The 26,291-nt window shown below is 49.8% G+C and overlaps 1 protein-coding gene across 1 annotated transcript; it reads right to left on the bottom strand.

The window, feature by feature from the left end:
• Positions 1-998: 998 nt before the first annotated feature.
• On the bottom strand, positions 999-5,649 carry ZNF503 (zinc finger protein 503). Its single transcript, XM_066620763.1, has 2 exons — positions 5,326-5,649; positions 999-3,419 (listed from the first exon to the last, which is right to left on the bottom strand). The coding sequence occupies exons 1-2, from the start codon at positions 5,647-5,649 to the stop codon at positions 1,851-1,853; spliced, it is 1,893 nt and encodes a 630-aa protein (XP_066476860.1). The 3' UTR covers positions 999-1,850.
• Positions 5,650-26,291: the final 20,642 nt, after the last annotated feature.

Below are 26,291 nucleotides of genomic sequence, written 5' to 3' on the forward strand. Positions count from 1 at the left end.
GGCAAGCCCCATTGACTCTAATGGGACTTACTTCTGAGTAGGCATGCATAGGATTGGACTGTTAGGAAGCTCCACTGCAAAGACAACTCTTCTTCAACGGGTCGTTGCTACTGTAGCCGCTTTCCTGAAGCACATTTGTCCCCCTTTCTTACAAGTATCTTTCCAAAGGGAAAAAAAAAACCTGTAAGGAGCCAAGAGAATTCCAGACTATTTCTTTCCTCCATTGAAACGCACATGATCTTCCCGTTTAATGGGATTTAGAAATGAAAAAAAGTCTGCAGAACTCCAGCCTAAACTGAACTGAATTTCTGTATAATGTACAAAGCTTTGGGAGACAGTATTTATCTGAAACAAAAACAGGATAAAAATGCAATAAACGCCTCTTTAGTTTGGGCTGAGGATTCCCGTGTCCTATTCCTGAATAATCATATTCACTTAACCGAAACAGGAAATCTTCAATTAAAAACTGAAGTCCAGGTCTTCAAAGTAGTGACTTGATCGCTAAACAATGCAGGAAACCAATGAAGTTCCAGTTCTCGCCCAGCTGCTCTTCCTTTTCAGTGTGATTTGCGCAGGATATAACTTCCCGCTGGATCAGGCCCTAAAAGTTTCCTAGATTTGTATTTTAATGACTGGCAATTATAAAATACATCATCTCCACTTTCGCTTGCCACTCATTTAGGGTCACTCACTTTTTATGCAATACTGCTGGTCTACTTGGCTGAAGGAACTTCCAGCTATCATCAAAAGCAGCGCTTTTCATTTAAGCAAGCTCCTGAGTTTGGTAATTTAAATTCTCAGTTCTGGTGGTTTTAAAAAAAAATTAAGTAAGAACACTCTATTCTCCAAGTCGTACCAGAAAATCCTAAGATAACAATGAAACTTTGCATTATCATTATTAAACTGAATCAACGCTTACATGTTTGCTCCCCCTTCCTAATGCTTTTCATCCACCCCTGCACGTATTTATAACACATTCTAAGAGGTGACTTCCAAAGAAAAGTAAAACCTTTTTAATACATCAAATATAAGGAATTTTAATCTTTTAAACGATACATTGTCTGTTTATTTTTAAATACATGACGTCATCCTTGTTTCTGTCCCTTTTCCAGGGTGGACTTAAAAATTAAAAAATAGTCCAGTGTTCCTCTCAAAGAACAAAAATAAGGCAAATGGAGGCTTTTGGAATAGAGTTGTGGTTGGGTTTTCCTTTCTTCCAGAATACATACAAAAAAGAAAAAAAAAAACCAATTCCCTTTTTAATAAAAATGCTATCTTAAAAAATAACTGCAATTTGAAATCAAAACCAACAAATTGCAAGTTAAACGGTGGTGGGTTATCTTTTGTTTTTTGTTTTGTTTTTTTAAGTAAGAGACATGCACGTAGGATTTTTTTACCCTCCCCCCTGAGACATTAAATAAGAACGTACAATACAATCATAGCCATTTTTAAAGTAACATTAAAGAGAAGACCTCTATTTTTGTTTTGTTTTTATTTATTTATATTCTACAACGGGTGTTTCCACTTTTAATTTTTTTTTTGTTCTCCTTTAAGCCTATTGAGCTGAAGTTAAGTAATGCACTTTTATTGATTCATTGTCCCGCTTGAAGCTAACATAAATAAATACAGTGCCCATGGATCCAGTCCTCAAGATGAACACTATCTTTATATATATATTTATAGATATATATATAAAAAAAAAGTCAAATCTCAATTTTCTTTTCAGGATTTTGTTTTTCTAAGAAAGTTTTGAAGGGTTGCTTTGAGTCCTTTCTCCCCCAGAAGTGTGTCTTGAAATCTGCCCCCCCCCCCCGCACCAAAAAAAGCAGTCAAAGAAGCCCCAGAGAAACTCACTGGTATCCCAAAGCGGACGCTGTCGTCAGTCTCTGCCCATAGAGTGCATAGGGGGAGTAATAGGGTCCCGTGGCCGCGGGCACAGGCACTGGGGCTCCGGGGGTGGGCAGGGGGCTCTTGGAGTAGGGGTGGTAGCGGCTGCTGAGTCCCAGGGCGTGGTGCGGGCTGCGCAGGGCCAGCGTGCCGGGGCTGCCCGGGGCCCCCGAGGTGGGGATGTGCATGTGGCAGGCCATGGCCGCGGCGGCCGCGCTGGCCAGGGAGGAGGAGCCGGGGTAGCCGGAGAGCAGTTTGTCGGTGCCCGGGAAGGCCGTGTGAGTCCGCAGGTGGCTGAGCAGCTCGTCGGAGGTGGCGAAGCGCTTGTCGCAGGGTCCGTTGGCCGACACCCAGTTGCAGATGTGGGGCTGGGGGTCGTTGGGGAGCATGAAGCCGTAGGGGTAGAGCGGGTGGCCGGCCAGCGCCGGCGGGGTGGCGCCGCCCAGCGAGGAGTGCACCGTGTGCAGCGGGTGCGCAGGGTACACCAGCGGGTAGCCGGACTTGAGCGCCTGGTCGTGCGCGCAGGAGGCGCCGGCGCCGGCCAGGTGGCTGGCGCAGTGGTAGCTCAGGCAGTAGGGGTCGCGGCACAGGCTGGCCGTCATCACCGACGGCGGAGAGGCGCCGGCCAGCGGGCTGGAGCCGGCCGCCTTCCCGCAGCCCAGGCTGCCCAGCTGCGCGCCCACCAGGCTGCCGGGCTTGGTGGGGTCGAGCGCCACGCCGTGCGGCAGGAACTGCGGCGGGTAGCCCGCGTAGGCGCCGGCCAGCGTCCCCGGGTAGCTCATGCCAGCCGGCGGCAGCGGGAACACGCTCTGCCCGGGCTTGTAGGGCGACACGGGCGCCACCAGCCCCGAGCCCAGCACCGACGCCGCCGCCGAGGACGTGGCGGGGCCGCCGCCGCCGCCGCACGACGACGAGTCCGAGGAGGACGAGGAGGCGGAGGCCGCCGAGGGCGCCGCGCCCGCCAGCAGGCCCTTGGCGCCGTCGTGGGCCTGGCTCAGCTCCGCCGTAATCCCGCCACAGCCCGCCGCGCCCAGCCGGCCGTGGCCCCCCGACGGCTCCGCGCCCGCCTTGCCGCAGCCCTCCGAGGGCTCCTTCTTGTCCGCGTCGCCGCCCTTGCCGTCCGCGGGCAGCAGGCCCGGCGAGCAGGCCGAGGCGCTGGAGGTGGGGCTGCCTGTCCTTGGCGTGAACGGCTGGCAGGTGGCGCTCGGCACCCGGAAGCCCGACTTCTCGCCGCCGCCGCCGCCGCCGGAGCCTCCCCCCGAGCCCGCCGCGGGCCCCCCGGAGCCGCCCACCGCGCCTCCCGCCGACGGCTCCTTCTTGTCCGCGCCGGGCTTGGAGTAGGGCTTGAAGCTGGACTTGTCCTCCACGCCGATGTCGCTCAGCTTCAGCGGGCCCGACTTGGACGCCTCCTTGTCCCCGCCGCCGCCGCCCGACGTCACCGAGGACAGCTTGGAGGAGGGCGACGGGTCGGGCTTGCCGATCTGCGAGCAGGTCTGCGCCAGCAAGGCCAGCGGGCTCTTCTTGGCGTCCAGCTGCAGGAAGGCGGCAAAGAGAGAGAGAGAGAGGCACAAACGCGGCCCTTTAGTGGTGCAGGATCAAAGGCAGGAGACAAGCAAGGCTGCGATCCTGGGCACGCTCTCCTGGGAGTAAGCCCCATTCGCTCTCATGGGGCTTACTTCTGAACAGGCGTGCACAGGATTGGGCTGTGAGGCTGCAATCCTAGCCACACTTTCCTGGGAGTAGGCCCCACTGGAGACCGTGGGGCTTACTTCTGAGCAGAGTGCCTAGGAGTGGACTGTAAGGCTGCAAGCCTATCCACACTTACTTGGGAGTAAGTCCCAGCGACTATAATGGGGCTTACTTTTGAGTGAGCAAGCCTAGGACTGGGCTCTAACAGCCCAATCCTGTCCACACTTTCCTAGGAGTAAGCCCTTTTCATTATAATTCTGAGTAAGCAAGCATAAGCTTGAGCTCTAAAACAGCAGTCCCAAAGCTGCACAGAATCGCGCTTTGCAACTACTGGGAGGCTCAGGCTGCAATCCTGTTCACCCGTACATGGGATAGTACGTCCCAGTGACTGTAATGGGACTTACTTCTGAGCAGACATGCATAGGATTGGGCTCTCATGCACCAGCTTGGACCACATTTCTGGCTCGCATAACTGAAGCTTTTTTCTCCCTACACTCAAGCAATTTATTAATGAAGTATTAAATTATGCACTTACAAAACAATTAAGAAGTCTTGGGCGTCTGACACTTCTCTTGTTGTAAACTACAGTTGGTCATGCAGCACACATTGCCCCCACCCACCCGTTGTCCAGCACCACAACCCACCCAATCTTTATGAAGTTAGGGCTGTAATCCTATCCACACTTACCTAGAAGTAAGCCCCGTGGACTATAATGCGACTTACTTCTGAGTAGACATGCATAGGATTGGGCTCTAAGCCTGTTTGCCCCAGACTTTTGCTTCCCCCCCCCCCACCAATGCACGTCCAGCTGAGTGGACCCTTCTCCGACACTATTTATAAACAGACCTCGAGTCAACAGGACGAAGCTCTTTTGGTGAAATCTTCAGGAAATCCAGTTCGTTTCGTACCTTCCACCCAACATCCCTCCTTCCACTGCCGCCGCTCCATTGCAGTACTATACATACACCTAAAGATCGCCCCAGAACATTATCTCAAAGATCTGATCTATATCACAAGCAGTTCTCCACCCAACCTACAATAGACACGCCAGGATTTTTTTTCCCCAGCCACACACACACACACAAAATAAAAGATCAAAGAGTTCCTTTCAAAAACCAACACGTTTGAGCTGGTTAATTGTTGACTAAATCCAGATTACTAACTCTTTTGCTCCAATAATCCACACGAAATAAAAGGAGCGACGGGGGGGGGGGCGGGTGTGTCTGTATATTAAATTGGAAATTCCATGGGAGAAAAGTGAGCCAAATGGTAAGTAATTGTGAGGAGCAAAGCCACGGGGGGGGGGGCTGATGCCTGGAAGAAAGTCCCATTGAAATCAGTTAAAAATGATATTTACCCGGGAGTAAGTGTAAGACTGGGTTATTTAAACTTCCAAATCTAGCATCATTATGAGCCCAAGCCTGTGCATGTCTACTCAGAAGTAAGTCCCGTTATAGTCAATGGAGCTCACTCCTAGGAAAGTGTGGCTAGGATTGTAGCCAGAGAGCCCAAGCCTATGCATGTCTACTCAGAAGTAAATCCCATTATAGTCGATGGGGCTTACTCCCAGGTAAGCGTGCATAGTGCAGCCTGAGACAGTTTGGGGGGGGTGGCAAAGGGACTGGAAATCAAAGGGCGCCTTACAAAGGATTCGCAAGTATCAAGGAGGTCGCCCAACCGGGAGGGTTTTCTCACACACACACACACACACACACACACCCCAAGACTGCGGCGCTCTTCGGCTCTTACCTCGATGGGGCTGACCGGAGTGGAAGGCAAAGGCTGAAGGTATTCGGGGTGCAAAATGTGTCCAGTCCGTGCCGTGAGCATTTTCAAGACTTTGATGGGGAGGCGGTTCGCCTGGCGTAAAGGGTCCGAGGGTGGGACGGAGTGGAAAAAAGGCTTGGTGCTGCCGCTGCTAGTAGGATTCCCAGAGTGTCCGCTTTGCCAGGGAAGATCAGAGCTGCTGCTGCTTCCGAGATCTCTTGCGCCTCCTCCTCCCGCTCCTCCACCGCCTCCTCCTCCTCCGTGCTGACTACTTCTTACGGCAGAAAGCAAGGGGGATGTAATCATGACCCAAAGCCTCGCATGAAAACTGGCGGGGTGGGGGAGCGCCCGGCGCGCCGATCGGCAGCCTTGCAATGGTGACTCGGGAGCGGGGAGGGGGGTTCGCCAGGAAAAAGGGGGGCAGGCGCTCCTCCAGGATGAAAAAGGTCCCGGAGGGGCTGAACGCGCCTAAAGAGGCAGAATCAGAGCAAATGGAAATAATCCTCCTGGATTTTTTTTTTTTTTTTTGCTTTCTTAAAGATGGGGGGTCAGGGGAGGTTCTGATTTGGGGTTCCCCCCGTCCCAGTCCCCGTCCCAGTCCCAGTCCTTGGCTGGCTTCCTCCAGGCTCTGGCGCTCTCTCTCAGTCTACTTCTCCCTCTCTCCCGGCCACCTCCTTCTCTCCGCCTCCCCGCTCAGCTGCGATGCGAGCCGCTGCCCAGCCAGCCTCGGATCTGGCAAAGAAACTCACTTCAAAAGCAGCTGAATTAGTCGGAGATTAAAGCCTTTGCCGCCTTCCAATCAAATGGGACCCCGAGGTGATTGGAGGGTCAAGGGGATGTGACGTCACCTCCCCTCTTCAGGGGCTTTTCCATCCCCCTCCCTCCCTCTGTGTGTGTGTGTTTTTAATGGTCTCTCTTCCTTTCTTCCTCTCCTTTGCCTTCCCCTCCTCTTCTTGCTGCTGCTCCTAAAATCGGGGTGGATGGATGAAACCCAGTCAATTTTGTGTTTCACGTTAGCCGCTCGGCACTAATCCTTTTTTTCCTCCTTCCTGTAGTTTCTCTACTACTCTGTTCCACCCTCTTTTTTCTTTAATTTTGGAGAATTGGGGCATTTGCAAAAACCTCTAGGAAAAGCAGCTGGGGGGGGGATTAAAAATGCCTGCTGTGCTCATTCTCTATGCACCCAGCCTTAGGAAATGCTGCAGTGCGCTAGCTGCCGTCCATGCAACGCATCAGAGCAAACAGATGCTAAAGGCAGGAAAGGAGAGTGCAGAAGTTGGTGTTCCTTCTTCCTCCTCCTAATGACGGTGCACTTTTTTTTTCCAACACCACCGGGGATTCTTGGATGGTTTGGTGGGAGGGGGGGGATGAGTGGCAAATCCTCCCCATCCCCCAACGTTGTGTATGTTTCCCCGGAGCGCGAAACTAAAGGACTGCGAGCATCCTCGCCTTCTGGAGTCGGAGTCCCAAACCCTCCCTCCAATGGGGCCGGCGGTGACACTGGGAGGCTCTGCGCAGGGATTGGGAGAGGCGAGGATCACATGCCCGCAGCTCTCCTCCCCTTCTTAGCCCTTCTCTTTCTTCCGCCCTCCCAGTGCCTCCGCGGCTGCTTTTTGGGGGCGGGGGGAGTCTCCCCTTCTCTCTCTCTCTCTCTCTCTCTCTCATCAGTTGTCAATGCTCCCCAACCGCAATCAATCAGTTATTTGTCAGCCCCTGTCAATCCTCCCTTGATTTATGTCAGGTTTTGTTGCTGATTACAAGCCTAGCGCGACTTGAAGGAAGGAAGAGAGAGAGAGAGAGAGAGGGAGAGCGGAGCAAGGAGACAGACAGTCAGACAGACAGACAGACGACCTGCCTTGGAAAAAGAGCCGTTCAATGTAAAGAGTAAATCGTTCTCCGAGTAAATGCAATTTGTGTGCCAACACAACAAGGAGCCACACTCGCTACTCTTAGCCAAAGCAGCGCAGCGGACACTTGGGTGGCTGGCTGGCTGGCTGGCTGGGGGACCGCGTTGGATGACCCGGGCGTTCCTCCAAGGCGATCCCTTCCTCCTGTTCCGACCATTCCCACTTTCTTTCTACCCTACACCAGCCCAACTCAGGGTGTAACCCTGTGCACGCTTTCCCGGGACTCGGAGTAAGCCTCCCTCCGGGGAAACACGCGTGGGACCGGGCGGCATAGCCCCAGACGCCCTTCGCAACACTCTTACGAGAGAGCGTCGGTCGGTCGGTCCCGTCGGGAGTCCTCCGTGGCACCGTAGCTTCAAAGGATCGGGCACGTAAGCGGCCGCCTGGAGTACACGCACTTTTGCAGTACTCCCCGCGGAACTCGGTGGGGTGGTTTACTCCTGAGTAAACACCCTCAGGAAGCGGAATCGCGGCAAAGGCTTTGGTTGCAGCCCTACGCGCGCTTACTCGGAAGCAAGCCCTAAGAAAGTCAGTGGGAGTTACTCTCGGGTAAATCGGCATCGCTTCGGCTTGTTTACACAAGGGGTGAAGTGAGCAGGCGATGCTGGCTGACCCTAGTAACAGATTGGGGGGGGGGGTGACACCAGATTTATTGGGGGGGCTAAGGGGGAGATGGAGGCAGAAGCAGCATTGAAATTTCATCGCCAATCCGCCTCTCCATCGACTGGCACAGCGGAATGTCTCAAATGAGATGAAGATGGACATCTTGAGCAGCCCGCGACAAGCCAATACTCACAAGAGCGAGTAGGGAGGAGGAGGAGAAGGCACTTAAGGGTGGGGAGAAAAGACATGCCTGAGGAGATCCAGGGTATCCTTCGAAATATTTGTTCGCAATCGCTTGATTGTTTTCTTCTTATTATTATTTTCCCATCCAGACACCCTGCGCGCCCCTCCCCCAGAGTCTCCCATTGATCTGCCCAGAGGTTGTGCCTGGTGAGCACCTGGCCAGCAAGATCAGTTCTCAAACGCGGAGATAACCTGGCAGGAAGTTCTCCTGCAGCAAACTCCCTTCTGCAGTAAATAGCAGGGCAAACCCACCTTTAATTTCAAGAAGGGGCTTGTTGGAGGAGAACCCCACTGTGTGCCCAGACAGCACACTAACTCGTGAGTAAGCCCTGAACATAGGCTGTGTGTAGCTGCAAAGTGCACATTGGGAGAGAGGCCACTTGTGTGGTTGCTTGCATTGGCCTGGCCTTTTCTCAGCTGTTCTAAGTTGACTTCTCGGTGAAAGTCCCCAGTGATTATTAACATCAGAAATTTGGGCCCGCTTTGGCTCCCTCTTCAAAGACAAGGCATCAACTTTTTCCTAGCACTTTTCAGGTTGTGGGTCAGGAGATGTGCGGGGTGGGGGGGGAGGGGCGAAATAAACTCAGTATGAATTGTTGTACTTAAAAAAAAATTAAATAAAATTTAAAAATCTGTTTTTCTTATACAACATTATTAATCTTATGCTGTCCTTTGAGGTGTGTGCGTCTGTACATGCGCACAGGCATAATATTTTTTTTTTCTTTCCACAGGCCCCAAATAAAAAAGAAAAAAGAAATGGGTCTCCCTTTGTTTCCGGATCTGACAGGGTGGCCCTCCACACACCACAACATTACAAAAAGGTCAGTGGGAGATATAAAACACATTTGACAAGTGAAGAACAAGGCAGAAGGGCTTCCAGGGGTCGTGGCCAATTTCTGAACTGGAATGCTCCTAGAACTAGAGAGAGCCAGCCTGCAGAGACCCCCTTCCGTTGCTCCGCTCCTGTGGAAGCTGGCTGGAAAGGCGCTCCACCCTGAGCAGCAACATTGGATATTTTCAACACACAGACACAGATTCTTCACTCCCCCCCCCCCCACACACACACAACAAACTAATATCTTTCCAAGATATATGTGAGTGAGAGGCTGCCTTGTAGTAAAGTCACACTTTTTCTTTATTGTGTACCACTGTTCTCCTGGGACCTATTATGAACACATTCAATTTAGAAGGAAATCTAATGGACTTCAGTGGAAATTTTACTTTCAAGTGAAAGCTAATGACACTGCTGGGCATATCTGATCATAAACCGGTTATGTACCTTCTCGGATTCTTCAAAGTCTTCACATACATTCTTTGTTACTCTTACAACACCTTTTGAAGTGTATATCTCTGCACAGCAGAAGGAGTTCTGACTTCTCAAGGGTGACATACCTCTGGCCATCTAGTGAGTTCATGGCAGAGGTGAGACTGTCATGAGGACTGTGCATGTTTACTTAGAAATAAGTCCACTTTATTCAATGAAACCTGCTTCCAAGTCAATGAGCATAGTATTAGGACATAAAGAGCCCTTAAATGGGAATACTATTTAGGTGGAGCTTGTGCAAGAGAACTTCCAGGGGATTGTACTCCTGATCCTTAATTAACTTTGTTCCTTTTTCTTTGTAAGGAATACACTCTAATACACTAATGCACTCCCGGGTCCTGTGTTTCAAATTAAATACAGCAGAACAACTGTCTCCATAGTCATCCCCCCCCCTCGCTTTGGAATCAGTGGTTTGTCTAAGGGGGGGGGGATGTGGATGACCATGAAATAGGATCAAACGTTATCAAGATAAACATGATACGTACAAGGAGTCAGGCAAGCTTCCATCACTTCCTCCCAAGGATATTCCACTATGGACATTCCCGTTTGTGAATGGTGTGGAAATGAAAATGCATCCTAGAATCGATCCCCCCCCCTTTTCAACACAACGTCCTGTTCCCTCTTTTGTTGTCAAGCCCAGTTGATAAATGAAGGGCAGTAAAACTCAGGAAAGAGAGAGAGAAAGAGAGGGAGGGAGGGAGGGAGGGAAAGAAAGAAAGAAGCAAGCACGACCCCTTCTTCTCGTTGGTGTTCATTTGCATGAAAGTGCTTGGAACAGCTGTTTTCCTTACAAGACCGGAGAGACTTCTCTCTCTTTTCTCGCCGTGTTTGTCCTCCCTCCCAGGGTGAAAAGACGAAAAGATTAATTGTCTTAAGGTAGAAGAGCTAGATGTGGGAAAGGGTTTTTTTTCCCCTTTCCTCTTCCTTGGGATCGGGGAAGGGGGGGTGCGTCCAGAGGGGCCTTGTTACTGTTCAAAACCGGGGGAATCAAAGGTGATCCCCGGGACATGTGTAAAACAAGCGCAATATTGACGTGCAGAAGCAGAGAGAGAGAGAGAGAGAGAGAGAGAGAGAGAGAGAGCTGCACTGTACTGGGGCTTGGTGGGGGAAAGAAGGCGATTTCCAGCTCCACAAGGAGCTAGAGCAGGTAGGGCGATTAACTTCAGAAGGATCGCAGCGATTTCCCGCCGCTGAGCCTTTGATGTGCGATTTCCATCGTAAGGCGAGAGGTTCAGAGAAATAAATGAGCAGGCGGGCGGGCTCCTGGAGGGTCAGGCTCCGATCACGCCTGGGAAGGTTCCCTTCCCTCTTGATTCTTTCCACCCCCTTCTTCTGAAACCGGTTCATCCGAGCCAGGCAACGGGGACGACTCCGAGAAGAGTCTTTCCCCTTAGGACAGCTTTGATCCCCCCCCCCCGAATCCCCGCCGAGGAAATGGCCAACTAGTATCCCTTTCCTCCTGTTCCATGTGTCCAACTTTAGATCTGTCTGACAAGCTGCACATAGCCCAGTTGCTGCTTGGCCCTGGTGGCTTCTGGAGAGCCCTGTTCAAAGTTGATTTTTCTTTGGGTTACTGTTGTGTCTTGTTTAAGGCCTGGTTGAAGAAAGAGGGCAAGCCGCTTACCTAGCAAGCACTCCTCCAAAGGGAGGGGGAGCTGCAATTCTTTTTCCAGGGGTGGGGGGAAGGAGGAGGAGGAGAGTGAGGGAATTAATTAGCAAGTGCCAGTCCACACTTTCGTTTACCTACCAGCTATTGGCAAAGATGTCAAGTCGATTTTATTTGCACACAATGGAAATGATTTATTTTCACTGAAGAAGGGGGGGGAAAAAGGAGTGGGCTGGCAGAGGTTTGAGGAGGAGGAGGAGGAGGAGAGAGAGCGGGGCGAAGGAGAGAGGGGAGAGGAGGAGGAGGAGGAGGTGATGGTGGAAAAGTTTGAAAGTGCCTTGAACTATTCACTGTCGAGATGGCTAATCAGTATTGAGGCTGGAGGGCAATCGGGCAGCTTTTCAATGCGGTTCTCCTTTCATCTCAAGCTGGATGGAGGCGCTCAATTAAAACCCTATCAGTTTGTAAGTAAATCAACGCCTATCAAAGTTGTCACATCAAACAAAACGATTATTATTGCGGCCCGCCTCCCCTATTAATCTCCTTCTAAAATAATCCGCTTGACAGGTCAGGCTGGTGAGCTGCAAAACCTGGCCAGGATCACCAGCACCCAAAAAAGAAAAAAAAAATAAGGCACAGAAAAGAGAAGGGGGGAAAAACAACAACCAGACACTCAGCCTAAGCGGACTGTTTGGGAAAAGGCGTTTACAACATCTCTCTCTCTCTCTCTCTCTCTCTCTCTCTCTCTCTCTCGTTCTTGTTTCTCATCAAGGCATTTCAGTGTCAGCTTTTGCAGACACTGGAGAGTGTCCCAAACCAGACACCCACAACACCCCGGGCCTCTGGATTTCTTGCCTTTGTTTTAGTCCGCTGAGACGGGGGGCAAGGGAGAGAGAGAGAGAGAAGGGAGATGGGTCTCCTCCGTGCGGCCAGACGCAACCCATCTTCCCTACCTGCTGGGGCTGGGTGGCGTTTATTATTGTTATGTCTCGCTTCTTCTGCCTCCCAAGCCCCCCGCCCAGCCGCCAAATGTGCTCGTGATTTTCACCACAGTCAGTAGTTGCTGTGCAAATCCAAAGACACCTTGGAGTAGATTGGGAGCAAAATTCAGGACACTTCAGAATTCCCTCCCAGCAGGGCAGCAACTACAGGGAGAGAGAAAAACTCCTGCACCGCGCACAGAGCGCGCACGCAACAGTGGTCTGGCTCTGTGTGCGTGTAGGTCTGACTTCTCTCTGTGTGTATTTGTGTGTGTGAAGGTCTGACTTCTCTATCCCTCTGTGTGTGTGTGTGAAGGTCTGACTTTTCTGTGTGTGCTAAGGTCTGACCTCTGTGTGTGCTAAGGTCTGACCTGTGTGTGTGTGTGTGTGTGTGTGTGTGAAGGTCTGACTTCTCTCTCCCTCTGTGTGTGTGTTTGTGTGTTAAGGTCTAACTTTTCTGTGTGTTTGTGTGTGTTAAGGTCTGACGTCTTTGTGTGTGCTAAGGTCTGACCTGTGTGTGTGTGTGTGTGTGTGTGTGTGTGTGTGTGAAGGTCTGACTTCTCTCTCCCTCTGTGTGTGTGTGTGTGTGTGTGTGTGTGTGAAGGTCTGACTTCTCTCTCCCTCTGTGTGTGTGTGCTAAGGTCTGACCTCTGTGTGTGTTAGGGTCTGACCTCTCTCCCTCTGTGTGTGTGTGTTAAGGTCTAACTTTTCTGTGTGTTTGTGTGTGTTATGGTCTGACTCCCCCCCCCCTCTCTCCGTGCGCGTGTGAAGGTCTGCCTTGTGCACACCGTAGCCTTTCTGCTGCGATTATTTGTGGCTGTTGCGATTATTCGAAGCGCCGCGTGTGAATGGCCAGAGGGTGTGGGCAGCAATCGGACTACATCAGCAAACTCGTTTTCTGTTGAGACCCCCCCCCCCAAAAAAAAGTGCCCGATTGAAAAGTGCTTTCCCAATTACACGCAGACGCAAAGGGCTCCACCGTGAACACACACACACTGTCCTCCCTTCGGCAGAGATGCGACGCGCCTTTCTAAATTGGCATTTTCGAACTCTCCGCGAAACGATCAACAACGTGCGAGGGAATGTGCTCGGCTGGGATCTTTGGAACCAAGAGACTGAAATCGCAGCCTCGGCTTCCTTCTTTAAAGGATGTCTCTGTCTTTTCAGATTTTTTCCCCCCAAGGTGGTTTGGTTAATCCCCCTTCTTTGTTTCCCTCTGGGGGCAAAATGCTGGATAAGAAAGACTTTGCATACAGCTAACCCCAGCGAAACTTTTTTTGCTTAGAATTCTCTCCAGGTGCTGCCTACAGTTCATCTTTTGTTAGGAGGGTGGGGAGGATTGAGTGAGGAGAGATCCTGCACCAAACCTTTAGCTCATCGGAGAAGGGTCTGTGTCTGCTTGTGTGTCCCACCCTAACAGCATCCTGAATGGAATTTGGGGGGGGGGGGAATAGATCCAGTTTTGTAACCTAAAAATCAGTTGCTGGTAAGGAGGAGGAAACCGAGTTAAGACATGTACACGGTGCCCAACTGGTAACCCTAGGTGTTTCAACTCTCTAGGCTAAATATTATCCATGGGAAAACTAATTCATGAGTAAAACATGACCACCAGCAGCTCACAGCCCCACAAATGAATCCATCCTGCCAAGGGATCTGAGGAGATGGGAGGGAGACTTCTCGGTTTCAGTGAGAGCTGGAGCTCATGGCACAGATCATACAAGGAGCGCTTCTGTATTTTCTGCTCCAGCCTTAAGGGAAGAGAGGGGAAAGGGGGGGAAAAAAGAAACAGCCAAGCGCATGGCTGGTTACAGCGAAGCATGCTCTTCAATTACATCAAGCAGCCTTGCACATTCCTGGGTCCAGATCCACGCATCCTCTTGGACAGCTCCGGCTCATGGCAAGGAGATTTGCGCAGGAGAACTTCCCCTAGGATCCTGCGCCCTGAGTTTATTGATAAGTTTACTATGGTAACCGCAGACACATGAAACCTGGAAGGCGGTGGGGGAGATTTATGGCTGGAGAAAAGTTGTTTTGAAGGACACAGGCAATCTTTCTAAGGGGGGGGGGGGAAGCTAAATAAGCAATATTATTAATGAAGGGAAAAACCAGAGGATAATTAGTGCGCCTGCGTCCTAAATACCACTTGGATTTTCATATGCTAAAACCGAGATTGGAACATTTGTATGGCTTGTCTGCCTCCCCCTTCTGATGACACATCTATCTGATCATCTCTCTCTCCACCTAATCCCAGATCCCCTGTCCTTTCCATCGTGCACCCTAAAAATTAATGCCACCTAAAGTACATTTGTCACTTGGGACTGTACTTGGGTGACGTGCAAAATAATTTACATCCGCGTTCATCAGGACTGTCCCAGGAATGATGGATCATTTTGTTGAGTTGCAGTAAGGGGGGGGGGAAGAGAGAGAGAGAGAGAGGAAGAGTGCAGAATGATCTATAATGATGTAATATATACATTAAAAGGGTGTCTGGATGATCAGAGTTTTGCTAAAAATGTAAAAGGGCTTTTTGATTGATAACAGGGGTTGCTGTTTTTCTGCAAGGGCTGTCACGGGCTGACACAATGCTTGAATTATTAGGGCAGAGAAGGGCAACCATAAATTTCCAGCGTCAGGCAAAAACTCTCTTTATTGTCTGTATGATGGATGGGCCTCCGTACTAGACACCAAATACTTCGTATCACCCTTAAATGGGAACACATTTTTCGCGGCCATAATTCATGTTTTTTAAATAGAAAGTTTGAAATGTCTGCCTATATTTCACTGGCCTGACATATTTATGATTCACTCCCTGCATGCAAATATAATTATTTAAAGCACCGAGGCTGACATATGGGTTAGCAATGGACCAAAAGCTGTTAGTAGAGTGACTTTCTTTTAATCCTCTAAATTGAAAACCATGGTGGTGTGGGGGGGGGGGGGAAGGTGGGAGGGGGAAAAAGAAGGGAAGAGAACCCTTTACCTGTCTTTTCAGATCAATAAAGTCAAAGGGAAAGTTTCTGCTAATTTTGTCACAGCCCTCGAAGAGAAATTCAGGTTTGATGAGGTGTCCTGACAAAAAAAAAAAAAAAAAAAAGGAGTCTTCTGTTCCAAGGAGCTCCGAGGTTGATGAAAGGAACACTCATCTTTGTCCCAGGCTCATCATTTCAGTGCAGAACTTTTATTATTCTCTTTAATGAACCCAGATCAGTTTGGTAGGCGGCAATTTTTTTTCCAAGCCCTAAAACTGTTTCCCTTCACAATCTCTGTGGCTTCTAGTTCAAACACAACCTCCTGACCTGCCAAGAAAGTACACAAAAGGGCACCTCCTTCTCGGATCGACTCTAAGCTCCCCCCTTTATTTATTTAGGTGTCCATACGCGGGAAGGGAAGAGGGTGCAAAGCTCCAGAATGGGTCTCAGAGCTCCAAGGCGACTGGCAGGGAAGCATCGAACAGCCTAGGCTTGTAGTACTCGGTAGAGGCAGAAACCTCCCCAATCGGTTGCTGCACTACCTGCTTGCAAACCAGTGTAGCGCTTTCCTCTGGGTGTTTGGGAACATTTGACTTCGCCATGCAGATGTTTATTTCACGATCTCGCCGGCTTTTCACACACACCCCCCCCCCGCGCATGCAGAGCTATCTAGTCGGTAGTTCAATTGGCCAATTTATCCCAGCATGATTTTTTTTTAAAAACCCTCTAAAAGCCCAATGCATGTCTACTCAGAAGTAAGTTCCATTACACTAATTGGGCTTACTCCCAGAAAAGTGTGGATAGGATTGCAGCCTCAGAGTCCAATCCTAGGTATGTCTATTCAGAAGCAAGTCCCATTACAGTCAATGGGGCTTACTCTCAGGAAAGCGTGGATGGCATTACAGCCTTACAACCCAATCCTATGCATGTCTACTCAGAAGTCCTATAACAGTCAATAGGGCTTACTTCCAGGTAAGTGTGGATAGGATTAGCAGCCTGACAGCCCAATCCTATCCACTTTCCTGGGAATAAGCCCCATTGACACTAATGGGACTTTGGAGTAGACATGCATAGGATTGGGCTGTAAGAGCCCAATCCTAGGCATGTCTACTCAGACGTAAGTCCCACTATAGTCAATGAGGCTTACTAGGTAAGTGTAGGTAGGATTGCACTCTAATCCTATGCATGTGTACCCAGAAGTAGGTCCCATTACAGTCAATGGGGCTTACTTCCAGGAAAATGTGCATAGGATCGCAGCCTAAATCTTGCTAAAGAAAAGCCCCTGTGTCGGTGGTTTATGAACAAATAAAGCGCCTTTGAGCAGCTGGAAGAAGGATCCCCCCCCCCGATTCCCAAAGCAAGCAGGCACCCCACCGCACAGGCACCACATTCTCGCTTGCAACTGGAAAACAAGGCAAGCAGCAGAAGATCAGCGAGGCTCCAGCAACACGTCTCTCCCTAGGATCCAGCCGCTGCGCCTCCAAGGCACCAACACCCCCTGGAAGCATCGTCCGCGGGACTTTACCTGCGCCTTCCTCTCCCCCAACACTGCTCTCCACGGAGCCGTGCACAAGCCCGCGCTTGGATTCGGTTCTGCTTTGGGGCTGGAGCAAAAAGCCTGCCAGGAAATGTGCTGGGCGGGGAGGCTCTGCAGACAGGTTGGGGGGGGGGCAGGAAGGTGAGGCGCGCGCTCCGCTGCGCTTTGCAAAGCAGCCCCGGGGAAAGCGAGCGGCGCGAGGCGGGCCGCAGCCCTGCAAAGACACGCCGCGGCCGCAAGCCCCGCGCAAGCGACACTTCCGCTCAGGGTGGGGTTTCTGCAGGCGCCTTCCCGAGGCCCTAAACCCCGCCGACTTTCAGCCTCTCCGCTGGCTCCAGGTGCTGCAGCGAGGCGCTTGGCAAGGGATTGACAGCCCCATCCTCTCTACACTTTCCTGGGAGTAAGCCCCGTTGAAACTAATGGGACTTACTTCTGAGTAGGCATGCCTAGGATTGGGCTCTGATCCGTTTCACTGAGGCCCGGGCTGCAGATGCAAGAAGCATGAAGTAGGACTTAATGGTGACTGCGCAATAGGCTGCCCCACTGAAGACTGCAGGAGTTCTTCTCGCCCCCCACCTATGCTGCCTTGTGTCCAAAAACTCTTTGCAAGCAGGCAGTAAGCACAGTGGGGAGCAGTCTGGCAGCCCAAGCCTATACATGTCTACTCAGAAGTAAATCCCATTAGAGTCAATGGGGCTTACTCCCAGGAAGGTGTGGATAAGATTGGGCTGTGGGCTAGCACTTTTTGCCCTATTGTGCTAGAATGGCTTTGTTTCTTAACTGCCAGGGTTTTTTTTTCTTGCACACATGGGGGTGCATTCAAAAGTTGCTGATCTCCCCCTGCAGTGTGCAGTCATCTAGCCCACTCTGCCACCTTAGGACTCTGTCTGCTGCACCTTCTGCACAAGATGTAGCCTCCTCACCTGTGAAAAAAAACATCCATGTGCATCACAGTCACCATCTCTCCAACCAAGGCAGTCACACATTAAGGCCACAATCCTAACCAACTTTCCAGCACTGACTTAAGGGCAATGCAACTCCAAGGTAAGGGAACAAACATTGCCTTAACTTGAGGAGGCCTTCATGACTGTCCCCCAAAGGCAAGATGCAGCTCATGCCCCACTGACTCAGCTATGCCAGTGCTGGGAACTTGGTTAGGATTGCGCCCTAAGAGCATAAGAACATAAGAAGAGCCTCGCTGGATCAGGCCAAAGGCCCATTTAGTCCAGCTTCCTGGATCTCACAGAGGCCCACCACAGACCTCAGGGAGCAGACAAGATCACAAGAGACCTGCATCCTGGTGCCCTCCCTCGCATCTGGCATTCTGAGATAGCCCACTTCTAAAATTAGGAGCCCTTCTGAGGACCAGGGAGGTCCCATGTTGAATCCATGGGGGCGCCAAAAGCCTTCTTAGGTCTCCAGAGTGCCATTAAACAGTACTTCCGGTTTACAGAGGCCTCCAAAGGCTTTTGGAGCACACATAAACATCATGTGAGGCTCCTTATGGCTGGAAAGACTCCTATGGGGGGGCAGCATGTTGTGGGGGGAGAGCATGTTGTGGTCCTGTTCCCCAGGTTGGCACAAGGGCCAGGTCCACAACTGGTCCAGCAGAATCAACAAGGAGGAACTTCCCTTGTCTAGTTTCCAGGGTAGATCCTCCACCAAAGTTGCGTCTATCATGTTCGAATATGATGGAAATAGCCTTTATTTCAACTGGGAACCTGTACATAACTGTTGCAATGTGTCCCCAGTCCCTAACAGAAGTACAGGACTCCAACCATCCTGGAACAGAATTTAAAGCTGGTTTGTTTGGACTTATATTGAGGGAAGATTCAGACAGGGGTGAAGGAAAATCTTTGTTGCTTTCTCAACCTTCTGTCCTCCCCCCATGTGATACTATATAGTTCTGCAGAAATCATCACCCATCTCTGTGACCCCCATTTCCTTGCAACTATACCATTCAAGTCCCATATCAGAAGGAACATTCACATTTGTTGCATCTCCCTAAATCAAATGCCCATCTCTAGCTGACTGACAGACAGACATTCTCTATTAGGCATAAAACTTGACGGTTGCCTGAGCAACTTACACAAAGATTGCATTCCAGCAGGTCATAGGAACAGAATGAATATAGATTCAGATAAAATTTCCCCCCATTTTACATTTGGTTAAAATCTCATAGAAAAAGTCTGCCATTGGTTTTGCCATATTCTCATTTGTAAATAATATCTGTAATTTCAATTCATCATGACAGTCAGAGTGATTGACAAAAAACGAGTCCAATAGATGCCTTGTAAAGCAGACAGTGGATCACTGTGTGGATCAGAGACTCCCTGGATCCCAACTCACAAGAACATGTCAATCGCTGTTGCATAATTTTATTAAATTTCAGATCCAGTTCCCGGGAAGGGAACACATTGCATCTAGTGAGCATAAAAGCATGACAAGATAAAGGATTATCTAAAATATATAAAAATCTAGAACACTGGCCAGAAGAAGGGAAAATCTGAAAATGCGAAGGTGAGTGGGTTTTATTTTCCTCAGCAAGGAGTCCCTGGTATTCAATGTCTTTCAATCTAGAGATTATGATCTTTCTGGCCTGCATCAAAGAGTCATTACCCACCAGGTCCTCCGGTATACCAATCAATCGTAGCTTACTAAAAAGGCGAATATAGCCAGAGTAAGTCCAAGAATCAGAAAGCAAATCCTGAATCAGAGAGTTATTCCACCTATTAAAACAAATACTTAACCAAAAACTAATGGAAATCTACACCAAGCTGTACATTCAAGTCTTTGTTGTCCTGCTTCTAGACAAAGTGCAGTGTACGGGACACAATGGGATAAAAAAAAAATCTTATAAAGAAAAATTGAAAGTACTCTTCCCATTTCCTTATTAAAAGCAGCTATCCAAATTGGTATCCTATAGAATAATTGGGCCACAACTTTGGCTTTCAAAATACGCAGGGCTGCAGGGATGTAGGAATTTCCCCTTGCGTAGAAAAAGCGTAAAATGCCCTGTGAAGATAGTCTAGCAGATTTGAGAGCAGCTCTGCGCTGCGGAACCCAGGACAAACTATGAGGACAGGTCAAACCCAAATATTTGAAGGTTTTGACCTCTTGAATAGCCTTGCCGTTAAAGACCCAAGAGCGCTGTTTCCATCGCCTTTCAAAGACTAAAATTTTAGATTTCGAGTAATTTAGTTGTAGAGCATTGTCTGAGAAATATTGGATACACCTAGAAATCAAATGCCTTAGCCCAACTCCCGTTTGCTAGAGTAATACCTTATCATCAGCGTAAAGTAAAAGGAAAATAGGGCTTTGATTGAGTCTTGGGCAGTGGGAATCAGTAGCTAGCAAAAATGGGGCAAGGTCATTAATGAATAAATTAAATAAAGAGGGGGCAAGGACACGGCCTTGTTTCCCCCCCTTATTAGCTGGAAAAGGATATGTTAAGTCACCCTCAGAGTTCACCCTAACCTGGCATGAGGTGATTGAATAAAGCTTCCTAATTAGGAAGAGTGATCAGGGGTCAATATTTAATTTATCGAGTTTGGACCACAACAAGTCTCTTTTAATAGAATTGAAAGCTGCCTTTAGATCTAGGAAGGCTACGTACAATTTGGAGTGTGCTTTATCCAAATATTTGTCAACTAAGTGGGCTAGGACTAAACAATGGTCTAACCCAGATTTGCCGGCTTGGAAGCATGCTTGGTCATCCCCAAGGATATCATTATCTGTCATCAAAGAGGTCAATCTGTTCAATAGGAGAGTGCCATATAATTTCCCAGGTAGGGAAAGGAGGCTTATAGGGCGATAATCTGAGAGTAAATTCCTATCCCCTTTTTTGAAAATTGGCACAATCAAAGACTGTTCATTTTGATGGCATAAGGCCAGTTTTATCAATCCAATTGAATAGTTTGACTAAATGACAAGCACACCACTGAGGTGCTACCTTAATCATATCCGAAGGAATATAATCAGGCCCAGCGGCTTTACTGCTCTTTAGTTGGCCAATAAGGGCCAACACTTCCTCTTTAGAAACTGGGGGCCATGAGGGCACGCCATCTGGGATAGTTAAATCAGGCTCAGCTGGTCTAATAGATGGGTCAAAAAACAGGGACCTATAGTGCTCCACCCAGATACAAACCTCTATTAGGGGTCCCACATACCCTGGCCGAGAGTGACCTGATATAATTTCCCAGAATATTTTTGACTTATTAGAAAGTACCGCTCTCTGCAGGCGGCACCAATTGGTTGGCATTACATTGTGTGAACAAGTTTTAATTTCGTTGGCTAATCATTGTTTAATGGAGAAATAAGCTGGGGGCAGTTTGGCAATACCCTTGCTTCTATATTCGCAATGTATTTCCCAGAGTTGCATTTTAAGCTTTCTACACAAGTCGCTAAAAGACTGGGAATGATTACCCTTAGCTCCTAGAGAGAAGGGGCGATTTTGACCAAAAGCAAGCAACAATGAGTTTACAAGATCCTCAAACTCAACCATGGGTGAGTCAGAAGTGGTTCATGATGATTCAAATTCTCAAGGTATTTGCTATCCTCGCCCACCTTGGCTCGAAATAAAGTTTTAGTCTTATCATCCCGGATTATTTTAGTTGAACTATGTGGGACTTTACGAGAACAAGGGGCAGAATGTGACAAACCTAAGTTGAGATTTAGATTTAAAGTGCAACTTAGCGGCAAATGGTCACTTAGGAAAGGGGGTCCCACGTTAAATCCCATAACATTTGGCAGCAAAGGTAGTGGCACGAGGATATATCAATCACACTGGCCCCCTATGGAGCAAGGAAAGTAAACTCGCCCTCAATATCCAAGTTAGCCAGTCAATTCAACCAAGTCAGGCCATAAGTCGCACAAAAGTTAGCTAAAAGGCGTCCAGAGGAGTTAATAGTCAGATATTTAGAAACAAGTCTAATCAGGCAACTTTCAGATAGGTTAGTTACATCATCAACTTGCTTAAAAATTTCATTACTAGAGCCCACGTGAGCATTCCAGTCACCCGCCAATAGGAGTGGAGTATCGGGACCATCTCTAGCTGTTCAAGGTTCAAGCAGTCCAATCCCCCCCCCCCCATGCTTGTCAAGTTGGTTCTTAACAAACTGCCACCTCAACATTCCATGATTCCTGGCGGTAGGGGGAACCTGTGCAATTGAACTTGCACAGTCTGTACTGGACTTTTTTGGGGGTGGGGTGTCAGTCGTTCGTTTTCTTTTAATTTGCAAATGTGTGCACTTCTGCATATCTATTATTATTAATACTATAGGTATAACCTAATTATCCATGGATTTTTTACCCGCCGTTTTATCTCAATGTGATGAGAAGGCCCTTTAAATTAAAGGAAAAAGGTTGTTTAACAATAGCCTCATTAATGAGAGAGGGCAGCTGGCCGACAATCTGTCAGTCATTCTCTCTCCAGGTACTTAGAACAGCTTCCTTCCAAGGCAAGCAACCCCTCCCTTCCCCCTGAGCATGTGAAAATAAGCACTTTGCATTCTTTCCCAGAGCTGTGCTCTGGGTGAGGGGGGGGGGGGGTCACTGGCTTGGAGTGAAGCCTTTCTAAGCACCTGGAGGGAGACTGATTGATGAATTGTCTGCCTAATGCCTCTATCTTACATCACAAAGGTCAGCAAGGCTGTTTTTAAATCACCTAGCAAAGGGACATTGTTTTTTAAATGGATTTGCTTTAATGTGATTTTTGCCATTTTGAGTTCTGGGAATGCCCTCTCAACCTGTATTTATATACCACTTCTCTGTAAGAGGGAAGGGGGGCATTCATCGCTGATGGGTAGTCCCTCCCACTGCAAGAGGCAGGGCCGAAATGGATTTGGTCTCCTCCCAGGCAGAGGGCTTCCCAGTCCCCAGTTTCGGCTCTGCCTTGCACAGAGCAGGTCGTGTGGAAGCTGAGCTCTATCCAGCTCAGCAGTCTCCTCCAGAATTCTTCAGCATTTTTGCCTTCCCTCCTGTCTCGACCGCTCCTCTCCCTCCTTAGCCAGGAACATGCTCGGCACGGAGGGCTTGGGGCCTACAGGCCTCAATAAAGCCTACAGGCCTCAAGAGCTTCCCAACAGAAGCAGGAGGCCTGTGGGACCCTGCAGATTGTCCAGCAAACGCAGAGGCTTCTTCCTCCTCTGATGAAGCAGATTAATCCCCTCCCCCCCTAAACTCCCCGAGGGGTGGATGGTGAAAGCCAAGCCTAAGCCCAAGGCTTCGCATACAAAGTCCAAAAATAATAATAATAATAATAATAATAATAATAATAATAATAATAATAAAAAAAAAAACTTTATTTTTATCCCGCCCTTCTCCCAAAAAGGGACCCAGGGCGGCTAACAACATATAAAACAAATTAAAACATAATTTCACAGATAAAAACATATTAAAAAACACATTAGCAGAACCCATAAAAACAGTAGTCAGAAGAGTCAGAATAAAAGAGCATAAAACAGCAGTTCTTAGAGGAATCGGCCCTGTAAAAAAAGCAACTAAAAGATATATAAAAGATGTTAAAAAGGCCAGAACATCAGAAGGCTTGGTTAAACAACAAGGTCTTCAGGCCTCGCCGAAAGGACTCAAGAGAGGGAGCCATTCTCAAGTCAAGGGGAAAGGAGTTCCACAACGTTGGTGCCACTACTGAGAAGGCCCTATTTCTTGCCGCCGCCCCACGTACCTCCTTAGGCGGCGGCACTTGTAAAAAGGCCTTCTCTGATGACCTAAGAGGACGAGCCGGATTGTATGGGAGTAGGCGATCTCTAAGATAACCTGGCCCAGAGCAGTATAGGGCTTTAAAGGTCAAAACCAGCACCTTGAATTGGGCCCGGAAACGAATGGGCAGCCAATGTAGCCCCCGGGGAAGCGGGCTGACAGAGTCAAACCGCCTGGCTCCAGTGACCACACGGGCCGCCGCATTCTGCACTAATTGCAGTTTCCGAACCGTCTTCAGGGGCAGCCCCACATAAAGCGCGTTACAATAATCTAACCTCGATGTCACCGTAGCATGGATCACCGTGGCCAGGTCTGCACGATACAAGTATGGACGCAGCTGGCACACCAGCCGAAGCTGAGCAAAGGCCCCCCTAGCCACAGCCGCCACCTGGGAATCCAGGAGCAGCTGCGAGTCCAGGTGGACCCCCAAGCTGCGGACCTGCTCCTTCAGAGGGAGTGCAACCCCATTCAGAGCAAGCTGATAATCCAGCACCTGCATCGAGGATTTCCGAACCAGGAGAGCCTCTGTCTTATCCGGATTTAATTTCAGCTTGTTAGCCCCCATCCAGATCCTCACTGCTTCCAGACAGCGCTCCAGGCCCTCAACCGCCACCCTGGAGTCTGGAGGAAAGGAGAGATAAAGCTGGGTGTCATCAGCATATTGATGACACCCCACTCCAAACCCCCGGATGACCTCTCCCAGCGGTTTCATGTAGATATTAAATAGCATGGGGGACAGAATTGAGCCCTGCGGCACCCCGCACCTCAATGGCCAGGGTGTCGAACAGGCATCCCCCAGCACCACCATCTGGGACCGACCTTCCAAGTAGGAGCGGAACCACCGCAAAACTGTGCCTCCAACTCCCAACTCGGCCAATCGGCCCAGAAGGATACCATGGTCGATGGTATCGAAAGCCGCCGAGAGGTCCAGCAGGACCAACAGGGACGCACTCCCCCTGTCCAGTCCCCGGCGTAGGTCATCCACCAAGGCGACCAAGGCAGTTTCTGTCCCAAAGCCCGGCCTGAAACCAGATTGAAAAGGATCCAGATAATCCGCTTCATCCAAGACCCTCTGGAGTTGGGCCGCCACCACCCGCTCAATTACCTTGCCCAGAAACGGGATGTTGGAGACTGGCCGATAGTTGTTCAACACATTGGAATCCAGGGAGGGCTTCTTCAGGAGGGGGCGAACCACCGCCCGCTTCAAAGCAAGCGGCAGTGTCCCCTCCCCCAAAGAAGAGTTGACCACCCTCCCCGTCCACTCAGCCAGTCCCCCCCGGGCAGCTCTTATCAGCCAAGCTGGGCAAGGGTCAAACAGGCAGGCAGATGGCCTCACACTCCAAAGGAGTCTGTCCACATCCTCAGGCTGCACAAGCTGAAAAGAATCCCACAACACTGGACAAGCAGTTGCCAGGGGGACATCATCAGACATTGTCAATGTGGCATCCAAGTCGTAGCGAATGCGATCAATTTTATCTGCAAAATGTTGCGCAAACACGTCACAGCGGCTGACCGTGTATTCCTCCTGGTCCACTGGCGGGGCCTGATGGAGGAGGCCCCGCACCACACGGAACAGCTCTGCCGGACGGCTATCAGCAGGAAGGAATGGCCTCTGGACCTCAGCTCCACTCTTTCACCCTCCAACTGGAGGAAGGGGAGTTGTCTGGGGAAGGGGCAGCTGAAGAGGAATCTGAGTCTCATACTTGGCCAGACTGTTCCTCATAGAGATCTTCCCAGGCCCTTGATCTGAAGCCCTCCAAGCAGGTTCAGCTGTCCTGATCAACATGGGGATGTTTTCTCGGCTTCTCTGACTGTAGAGTGCCAACAATTACTGTCCCGGTTGGTCAGCAGGACAAGGGAGGCAAACAAGATGGATCTCATGTCTCTGGCCAGGCTACAGGGGCTCATGGTGTCCTGATAGGCCATCATCTCATGGTTCCAATTCAGATTACAATATCTTTAGGATCGCCTCCGTCCTAACCTCCATCAGACAGAGCACAGGACCCAGATCCAGGTTAAGATCCCATAGTACCTGAGGCTGAACTTAGCCCAGCGGCTGGCCTTGGGGAGGCTTGCCCAGGGGGCCAGCCTGGGGGATACCACCTTGTACTGTTGTCACCACAGATGCGAGTCTCATGGGTTGGGGTGCATGTATGGATCAGAATGTGGCACAGGGAATCTGGACTGGCAATGAGAACAGGAACCGTAAACTGGCTGCAACTGAGGGACATCTGCATGGCCCACAGAGGTTCCAAGCAGTGATAACAGGGAGGCATGGGCTGATCAGGGCAGACGTGATGACTGCCAAGGCCTTTGTCAGCCACCAGGGTGGTACTTGCTCCAGAAAGATCATTGAGGTGAATAGCAGAGGAACACTTGGCATCTATAAGGGCCAAGCATCTCTCAGGGGTGACAGACGTAGCCACCAAATGGCTGATCAGGCAGCATGTGAGCAAAACACAGTGGCCATTGCATCACCAGGTCTTCAGGGAAAATAGTTTGCAGACTAGGTCTGAAAAATATCAGGGTAGATCAGGCAGAGGTGATTCTCATCGCCCTGCTCTGGCCCAGATGCCCCTGGTTTTTGGACCTTCTTCAGAAGAAGGGAGAGCACTGGAGGCTACCTTTGAGGTCAGACCTGTTCTCACAGGGCCCTCTACAGCTCCTTCAACGCGGGCTGTTCCAACCGACAGCCTGGAGGTTGAATGGGAGGCTCTAACCAGGTGCAGGTACCCTGAGGGAGTTTCGGCCACCCTCTTGGCGTTGCGGAAGGCATTGACCCAGAAGATCTATGGATCAACCTGGAAGAAGTTTAGGAGTTGGGGTATGCAGAGGGATGTTTCTGCCACCAAGGTTGGAACTAAGCGTTTCCTGAAAGGGGTGGCACTTCTCAATCCTTCCATGGTACCTAAATTCCCTAGCTGGGATTTCCATAGGGTCCTCACGGCCATGATGGTTTTTCCTTTTGAGCCCATGGCCAAAATTTCTCTCAAGATGTTTCCACTGGTCTCAGTTACCTTGGCATGAAGGGTCTCTGAGATGGTAGTGCCCTCGGTGAA

Source organism: Tiliqua scincoides, chromosome 3 (assembly GCF_035046505.1).
Source record: "Tiliqua scincoides isolate rTilSci1 chromosome 3, rTilSci1.hap2, whole genome shotgun sequence".
NCBI classification, from domain to species: Eukaryota; Metazoa; Chordata; class Lepidosauria; order Squamata; family Scincidae; genus Tiliqua; species Tiliqua scincoides.